Source organism: Oncorhynchus tshawytscha, unplaced genomic scaffold, assembly GCF_018296145.1.
Source record: "Oncorhynchus tshawytscha isolate Ot180627B unplaced genomic scaffold, Otsh_v2.0 Un_contig_4158_pilon_pilon, whole genome shotgun sequence".
In the NCBI taxonomy this organism is placed as follows: domain Eukaryota; kingdom Metazoa; phylum Chordata; class Actinopteri; order Salmoniformes; family Salmonidae; genus Oncorhynchus; species Oncorhynchus tshawytscha.
Window position 1 is genome coordinate 34,389 of NW_024609004.1, and position 10,612 is coordinate 45,000.

Genomic DNA, 10,612 nt, shown 5'->3' on the forward strand with positions numbered 1-10,612 from the left:
GTAGTAGATATATCCCCATTACAGTCTGTAGTAGATATACCCCCATAACAGTCTGTAGTAGATATATCCCCATTACAGTCTGTAGTAGATATACCCCCATAACAGTCTGTAGTAGATATATCCCATAACAGTCTGTAGTAGATATACCCCCATAACAGTCTGTAGTAGATATATCCCATAACAGTCTGTAGTAGATATATCCCATAACAGTCTGTAGTAGATATATCCCATTACAGTCTGTAGTAGATATACCCCCATAACAGTCTGTAGTAGATATATCCCCATAACAGTCTGTAGCAGATATATCCCATAACAGTCTGTAGTAGATATACCCCCATAACAGTCTGTAGTAGATATATCCCATAACAGTCTGTAGTAGATATATCCCCATTACAGTCTGTAGTAGATATATCCCATAACAGTCTGTAGTAGATATATCCCATAACAGTCTGTAGTAGATATATCCCCATTACAGTCTGTAGTAGATATATCCCATTACAGTCTGTAGTAGATATATCCCCATAACAGTCTGTAGTAGATATATCCCATAACAGTCTGTAGTAGATATATCCCATAACAGTCTGTAGTAGATATATCCCCATAACAGTCTGTAGTAGATATACCCCCATTACAGTCTGTAGTAGATATATCCCATAACAGTCTGTAGTAGATATATCCCCATTACAGTCTGTAGTAGATATATCCCATAACAGTCTGTAGTAGATATACCCCCATTACAGTCTGTAGTAGATATATCCCATAACAGTCTGTAGTAGATATATCCCCATAACAGTCTGTAGTAGATATATCCCATAACAGTCTGTAGTAGATATATCCCATTACAGTCTGTAGTAGATACCCCCCTTACTGTATATCTTGGTGCTGTATATTATTGTACAAGTATATTTCTACAGAATCCAGCTCAGGATCTGACAGTAGTATAGACACAGACAAGCTCCTTTAAGACTTGTTTTAAAGAAGAGAATGAGAGGAGGTGGAGAAGAGAGGGGGGAAGAGTTGAAGAGAGAGAAAGAGAGAGAGAGAGAGAGAGGAGGGTGAAGAGTGGATGAGAGCGAGAGAAGGAGAGAGAAGGAGAGAGAGAGGAGGGTGAAGAGTGGAAGAGAGAGAGAAGGAGAGAGAAGGAGAGAGAGAGGAGGGTGGAGAGTGGATGAGAGAGAGGGAAGGAGAGAGAGGGGGGGGGTTGTTAGTAGGGCAGAATGTAACTCAGTGACTAGCAGCCCTATAGCGTGCTGGGATCAAGTTTCTTCCTGTCTGTAACAGATCCCTCTGATCTGACCAACACAGACTGGATCTCAGCTTTTAATGGCAGCCTCTCTACCAGCTATCACAACAAGCTGTTTCATTTCACAGCGCTTTGACATCGACTGACATGACAACTCCGGACTGGATGATCCGACCCTCGGGATGCCTGGGAGGTGTTCCCATGGTCTCTGCTTGAACAGTGGCGCTGAATACAGAGGAGACGAGAGGAACGTAACACCGCTGAATACAAAGGTTGTAAGAGAGGACGAGACGAGAGGAGACGAGAGGAGACGAGAGGAGACGAGAGGAGACGAGAGGACCGTAACACCGCTGAATACAAAGGTTGTAAGAGAGGAGAGAGGAGACGAGAGGAGACGAGGAGACGAGAGGAGACGAGAGGACCGTAACACCGCTGAATACAAAGGTTGTAAGAGAGGACGAGAGGAGACGAGAGGAGACGAGGAGACGAGGAGATGAGAGGAACGTAACACTGCTGAATACAAAGGTTGTAAGAGAGGACGAGAGGACGAGAGGAGAGGAGACGAGAGGAGACGAGAGGAGACGAGAGGAACGTAACACCGCTGAATACAAAGGTTGTAAGAGAGGACGAGAGGAGACGAGAGGAGACGAGGAGACGAGAGGAGACGAGAGGAGACGAGGAGATGAGAGGACCGTAACACCGCTGAATAGAGGTTGTAAGAGAGGACGAGAGGAGACGAGAGGAGACGAGAGGAGACGAGAGGAGACGAGGAGATGAGAGGACCGTAACACCGCTGAATACAGAGGTTGTAAGAGAGGACGAGAGGAGACGAGAGGAGACGAGAAGTAGCCGCGTGAAGCGATGAACAGATACACATGGAGGTGGATTTTAAAGACATTTGTTGTTGTTTATCCAAACCCGGCGCCCTGACAGACTGACCATGCCGTCGCTGTGGAAACGGTTGACCTTTTCCTTTGCCACTCTGCTCTACGTGCTCTCTGCCACTCTGCTGCTGGTTGCCCTGGCGACCGAGCGCTGGGTCAGCGGGAGGATCCTGTGTGGTACCGGGGCAGAGCTGGTCAGCGCCAACTGTTCTGAACTGGACAAGTTCACCGGACACATCTACTACGGGCTGTTCCAGGGTCAGAAGACTAGGAGGTGTGGACTGGGAAACCGCAGCACCAAGATATACAGTAAGGGATATATCTACTACAGACTGTTATAGGGATATATCTACTACAGACTGTTATGGGGGTATATCTACTACAGACTGTTATGGGGATATATCTACTACAGACTGTTATGGGATATATCTACTACAGACTGTTATGGGGGTATATCTACTACAGACTGTTATGGGGATATATCTACTACAGACTGTTATGGGATATATCTACTACAGACTGTTATGGTATATATCTACTACAGACTGTTATGGGATATATCTACTACAGACTGTTATGGGATATATCTACTACAGACTGTTATGGGGATATATCTACTACAGACTGTTATGGGATATATCTACTACAGACTGTTATGGGATATATCTACTACAGACTGTTATGGGATATATCTACTACAGACTGTTATGGGGATATATCTACTACAGACTGTTATGGGATATATCTACTACAGACTGTTATGGGGTATATCTACTACAGACTGTTATGGGATATATCTACTACAGACTGTTATGGGATATATCTACTACAGACTGTTATGGGATATATCTACTACAGACTGTTATGGGATATATCTACTACAGACTGTTATGGGGATATATCTACTACAGACTGTTATGGGATATATCTACTACAGACTGTTATGGGTATATATCTACTACAGACTGTTATGGGATATATCTACTACAGACTGTTATGGGATATATCTACTACAGACTGTAATGGGGATATATCTACTACAGACTGTTATGGGATATATCTACTACAGACTGTAATGGGGATATATCTACTACAGACTGTTATGGGATATATCTACTACAGACTGTTATGGGATATATCTACTACAGACTGTTATGGGGGTATGTATCTACTACAGACTGTTATGGGATATATCTACTACAGACTGTTATGGGGATATATCTACTACAGACTGTTATGGGGATATATCTACTAGAGTCTTTGTCTGGTCTAGTCAGTGTCCCCCTCTGCATAATAGGGGGGGGCAAATCTTTGTCTGGTCTAGTCAGTGTCCCCCTCTGCATAATAGGTGGGGCAGTCTTTGTCTGGTCTAGTCAGTGTCCCCTCTGCATAACAGGGGGGGGGTCAGTCTTTGTCTGGTCTAGTCAGTGTCCCCCTCTGGATAATAGGTGGGGCAGTATTTGTCTGGTCTAGTCAGAGTCCCCCTCTCCATTATAAGGGGGTCAGTCTTTGTCTGGTCTAGTCAGTTTCCCCCTCTGCATAATATGGGGGGGGGCAGTCTTTGTCTGGTCTAGTCAGTGTCCCCCTCTGCATAATAGGTGGGGCAGTCTTTGTCTGGTCTAGTCAGTGTCCCCCTCTGCATAATAGGGGGGTCAGTCTTTGTCTGGTCTAGTCAGTTTCCCCCTCTGCATAATAGGGGGGGGTCAGTCTTTGTCTGGTCTAGTCAGAGTCCCCCTCTCCATTATAAGGGGGTCAGTCTTTGTCTGGTCTAGTCAGTTTCCCCCTCTGCATAATAGGGGGGTCAGTCTTTGTCTGGTCTAGTCAGTGTCCCCCTCTGCATAATAGGGGGGGGGTCAGTCTTTGTCTGTTCTAGTCAGAGTCCCCTTCTGGATAATAGGTGGGGCAGTCTTTGTCTGGTCTAGTCAGAGTCCCCCTCTCCATTATAAGGGGGTCAGTCTTTGTCTGGTCTAGTCAGTTTCCCCCTCTGCATAATATGGGGGGGGCAGTCTTTGTCTGGTCTAGTCAGTGTCCCCTCTGCATAATATGGGGGGGTCAATCTTTGTCTGGTCTAGTCAGTGTCCCCCTCTGCATAATAGGGGGGGGGCAGTCTTTGTCTGGTCTAGTCAGTGTCCCCCTCTGCATAATAGGGGGGGGTCAGTCTTTGTCTGGTCTAGTCAGTGTCCCCCTCTGCATAATAGAAACACACTGACCAGACCAAATATAAACATTATATACAGTGTCCAGGTTTTATCATGTTTATATACAGTACATAAACACACTGACTAGACCAGACTATTATATACAGTACATAAACACACTGACTAGACCAGACTATTATATACAGTACATAAACACACTGACTAGACCAGTACATAAACACACTGACTAGACCAGACTATTATATACAGTACATAAACACACTGACTAGACCAGTACATAAACACACTGACTAGACCAGTACATAAACACACTGACTAGACCAGACTATTATATACAGTACATAAACACACTGACTAGACCAGACTACTATATACAGTACATAAACACACTGACTAGACCAGTGCATAAACACACTGACTAGACCAGTACATAAACACACTGACTAGACCAGTACATAAACGCCTAACCCTAACCCTAACCCTAGACCAGTACATAAACGCCTAACCCTAACCCTAGACCAGTACGTAAACACCTAACCCTAACCATAGACCAGTACATAAACACCTAACCCTAGACCAGTACATAAACACACTGACTAGACCAGTACATAAACACACTGACTAGACCAGTACATAAACACCTAACCATAACCCTAGACCAGTACATAAACACCTAACCCTAACACTAGACCAGTACATAAACACCTAACCCTAACCCTAGACCAGTACATAAACACCTAACACTAGACCAGTACATAAACACCTAACCCTAACCCTAGACCAGTACATAAACACCTAACACTAGACCAGTACATAAACACCTAACCCTAACCCTAGACCAGTACGTAAACACCTAACCATAACCCTAGACCAGTACATAAACACACTGACTAGACCAGTACATAAACACCTAACCATAACCCTAGACCAGTACTTAAACACCTAACCCTAACCCTAGACCAGTACTTAAACACCTAACCCTAACCCTAGACCAGTACATAAACACACTGACTAGACCAGTACATAAACACCTAACCCTAACCCTAGACCAGTACGTAAACACCTAACCCTAGACCAGTACATAAACACCTAACCCTAACCCTAGACCAGTACATAAACACCTAACCCTAGACCAGTACATAAACACCTAACCCTAACCCTAGACCAGTACATAAACACCTAACCCTAACCCTGGACCAGTACATAAACACAATGACTAGAACAGTACATAAACCACTAACCCTAACCCTACACCAGTACATAAACACCTAACCCTAGACCAGTACATAAACACCTAACCTTAACCCTAGACCAGTACATAAACACCTAACCCTAACCCTAACCCTAGACCAGTACATAAACACCTAACCCTAACCCTAGAACAGTACATAAACACACTGGCTAGACCAGTACATAAACACCTAACCCTAGACCAGTACATAAACACCTAACTAGACCAGTACTTAAACACCTAACCCTAGACCAGTACATAAACACACTGACTAGACCAGTACATAAACACCTAACCATAACCCTAGACCAGTACATAAACACCTAACCCTGACACTAGACCAGTACATAAATACCTAACCCTAACCCTAGACCAGTACATAAACACCTAACCCTAACACTAGACCAGTACATAAACACCTAACCCTAACACTAGACCAGTACATAAACACCTAACCCTAACCCTAGACCAGTACATAAACACCTAACCCTAGACCAGTACATAAACACCTAACCCTAACCCTAGACCAGTACATAAACACCTAACCCTAGACCAGTACATAAACACCTAACCCTAACCCTAGACCAGTACATAAACACCTAACCTTAACCCTAGACCAGTACATAAACACCTAACCCTAACCCTAGACCAGTACATAAACACCTAACCCTAACCCTAGAACAGTACATAAACACACTGGCTAGACCAGTACATAAACACCTAACCCTAGACCAGTACATAAACACCTAACCCTAACCCTAGACCAGTACATAAACACCTAACCCTAACCCTAGACCAGTACATAAACACCTAACCCTAACCCTGGACCAGTACATAAACACACTGACTAGACCAGTACATAAACACCTAACCCTAACCCTAGACCAGTACATAAACACCTAACCCTAACCCTAGACCAGTACATAAACACCTAACCCTAACCCTAGACCAGTACATAAACACCTAACCCTAGACCAGTACATCATCATGATAAAACCTGGATGTAAAAATGTAGTTTCGCAAATCATTTAACATCTGAAAAAAGGACAAATCTGAGGCCCTCATTGGCCTGATGTGTGTGTGTGTGTGTGTGTGTGTGTGTGTGTGTGTGTGTGTGTACAGTATTCCCTACTCTGGTACATACCCTGAACACAGGTCTCCATGTGATGGTGATAGTCTTCCTGTTGGTGGCCGTGGGGTTTACTCTGCTCAGCCTCTCATTCTCTATCTACAACGCGCGCAAGGTAGGGGCTATGTGGTGTGGCGATGATGTGTGTGTGTTTGGTTTTATAGTGTATATCTGTTTGTGTGGTGTTATAGTGTATATCTCTGTGTGTGTGTGTGTGTGTGGTGTTATAATGTATATCTGTGTGTGGCTGTTGTGTTATAGTGTATATCTCTGTGTGTGTGGTGTTATAGTGTATATCTCTGTGTGGTGTTATAGTGTATATCTGTGTGTGTGTGTGGTGTTATAGTGTATATCTCTGTGTGTGTGTTATAGTGTATATCTCTGTGTGGTGTTATAGTGTATATCTCTGTGTGTGTGTGGTGTTATAGTGTATATCTCTGTGTGTGTGTTATAGTGTATATCTCTGTGTGGTGTTATAGTGTATATCTCTGTGTGGTGTTATAGTGTATATCTGTGTGTGTGTGTTATAGTGTATATATCTGTGTGTGTGTGTTATAGTGTATATCTCTGTGTGTGTGGTGTTATAGTGTATATCTGTGTAGTGTGTGTGTGGTGTTATAGTGTATATCTGTGTGGTGTTATAGTGTATATCTCTGTGTGGTGTTATAGTGTATATCTGTGTGTGTGTGTGGTGTTATAGTGTATATCTGTGTGTGTGTGGTGTTATAGTGTATATCTGTGTGTGTGTGTGGTGTTCTAGTGTATTTCTGTGTGTGTGTGTGGTGTTATAGTGTATATCTCTGTGTGTGTGTGGTGTTATAGTGTATATCTCTGTGTGTGTGTGGTGGTATAGTGTGTATCTCTGTGTGGTGTTATAGTGTATATCTCTGTGTGGTGTTATAGTGTATATCTCTGTGTGTGTGTGGTGTTATAGTGTATATCTCTGTGTGGTGTTATAGTGTATATCTGTGTGTGTGTGTGTGGTGTTATAGTGTATATCTCTGTGTGTGTGTGGTGTTATAGTGTATATCTCTGTGTGTGTGTGGTGTTATAGTGTATATCTCTGTGTGGTGTTATAGTGTATATCTGTGTGTGTGTGTGTGGTGTTATAGTGTATATCTCTGTGTGTGTGTGGTGTTATAGTGTATATCTGTGTGTGTGTGTGGTGTTATAGTGTATATCTCTGTTTGTGTGTGGTGTTATAGTGTATATCTCTGTGTGTGTGTGGTGTTATAGTGTATATCTCTGTGTGTGTGTTATAGTGTATATCTCTGTGTGGTGTTATAGTGTATATCTCTGTGTGGTGTTATAGTGTATATCTCTGTGTGTGTGGTGTTATAGTGTATATCTCTGTGTGGTGTTATAGTGTATATCTCTGTGTGTGTGGTGTTATAGTGTACATCTCTGTGTGGTGTTATAGTGTATATCTCTGTGTGGTGTTATAGTGTATATCTGTGTGTGTGTGTGTGGTGTTATAGTGTATATCTCTGTGTGTGTGTGGTGTTATAGTGTATATCTGTGTGTGTGTGTGTGGTGTTATAGTGTATATCTGTGTGTGTGTGTGTGGTGTTATAGTGTATATCTGTGTGTGTGTGTGTGTGTGGTGTTATAGTGTATATCTCTGTGTGGTGTTATAGTGTATATCTCTGTGTGGTGTTATAGTGTACATCTGTGTGTGTGTGGTGTTATAGTGTATATCTCTGTGTGGTGTTATAGTGTATATCTCTGTGTGGTGTTATAGTGTATATCTCTGTGTGGTGTTATAGTGTATATCTGTGTGTGTGTGTGGTGTTATAGTGTATATCTCTGTGTGGTGTTATAGTGTATATCTCTGTGTGTGTGTGGTGTTATAGTGTATATCTCTGTGTGGTGTTATAGTGTATATCTCTGTGTGTGTGTGGTGTTATATTGTATATCTCTGTGTGTGTGTGTGTGTGTGTGTGTGTGTGTGTGTGTGTGTGTGTGTGTGTGTGTGTTATAGTGTATATCTCTGTGTGTGTGTTATAGTGTATATCTCTGTGTGTGTGTTATAGTGGATATCTCTGTGTGGTGTTATAGTGTATATCTCTGTGTGTGTGTTATAGTGGACATCTCTGTGTGGTGTTATAGTGTATATCTGTGTGTGTGTGTGGTGTTATAGTGTATATCTCTGTGTGTGTGTGGTGTTATAGTGTATATCTCTGTGTGTGTGTGTGGTGTTATAGTGTATATCTGTGTGTGGTGTTATAGTGTGTATCTCTGTGTATCAGGTTCCCTACCAGAGCATTAAAGGCCCCACTGGACTCTACATCTGGAACACCATAGCAGGTACACACACACACACACACACACCACTACACACACACACACACACACACACACACCACTACACACACACACCACTACACGCACACACACACACACACACACACACACACACCACTACACACACACACACCACTACACGCACACACACACACACCACTACACACACACACACACCACTACACACACACACACACCACCACACACACACCCACACCACTACACACACACACACACACACACACACACACACACACACACACACACACACACACACACACACACACCACTACACTACACACACCACTACACACACACCCACACCACTACACACACACACACACACACACACACACACACACACACACACACACACACACACACACACACACACACACACACACACACACACACACACACACACACACACACCACTACACACACACACACACACACACACACACACACACACACACACACCACACCACACACACACACACACACACACACCACTACACACACACACACACACACACCCACACCACTACACACACACACACACACACACACACACACACACACACACACACACACACACACACACACACACACACACACCCACACCCACACCACTACACACACACACACACACACACACACACACACACACACACACACACACACACACACACACACACACACCACTACACACACACCCACACCACTACCTACACACACACACACACACACACACACACACACACACACACACACACACACACACACACACACACACACACCACACACACACACACACACACACACACACACACACACACACACACCACTACACACACACACCCACACCACTACACACACACACACACACACACACACACACACACACACACACACACACACACACACACACACACCACTACACACACACACACACACACACACACACACACACACACACACACACACCCACACCACACACACACACCCACACCACTACACACACACACACACACACACCACTTACTATCTTGGTAATGCCCACCAGGGTCAATGTTCCTTGTTTCATTGTGGGGACTACCTTGGTAATGTGGGGACTACCTTGGTAATGTGGGGACTACCCTGGTAATGTGGGGACTACCTTGGTAATGTGGGGACTACCTTGGTAATGTGGGGACTACCTTGGTAATGTGGGGACTACCTTGGTAATGTGGGGACTACCTTGGTAATGTGGGGACTACCCTGGTAATGTGGGGACTACCTTGGTAATGTGGGGACTACCCTGGTAATGTCCACCAGGGTGAATGTTGTTTCATTGTGGGGACTACCTTGGTAATGTGGGACTACCTTGGTAATGTGGAGACTACCTTGGTAATATGGGACAACCTTGGTAATGTCCACCAGGGTGAATGTTGTTTCATTATGGGGACTACCCTGGTAATGTGGAGACTACCTTGGTAATGTCCACTAGGGTGAATGTTCCTTGTTTCATTGTGGGGACTACCTTGGTAATGTGGGGACTACCTTGGTATTGTGGGGACTACCTTGGTATTGTGGGGACTACCTTGGTATTGTGGGGACTACCTTGGTAATATGGGGACTACCTTGGTAATGTGGGGACTACCTTGGTATATTGGGGACTAC

The 10,612-nt window shown here is 43.9% G+C and overlaps 1 protein-coding gene across 1 annotated transcript in view; it reads left to right on the forward strand.

Annotated features, from left to right (window-relative positions):
• Positions 1-1,582: 1,582 nt before the first annotated feature.
• LOC121844104 (clarin-2-like) overlaps positions 1,583-10,612 on the forward strand; it is an 11,117-nt gene continuing 2,087 nt past the window's right edge. Inside the window, exons 1-3 of the mRNA XM_042313995.1 lie at positions 1,583-2,436; positions 6,640-6,761; positions 8,896-8,953. Coding sequence (XP_042169929.1) covers positions 2,184-2,436; positions 6,640-6,761; positions 8,896-8,953 — 433 coding nt within the window. The 5' untranslated portion in view covers positions 1,583-2,183. The remainder of the gene's footprint in view (positions 2,437-6,639; positions 6,762-8,895; positions 8,954-10,612) is intronic.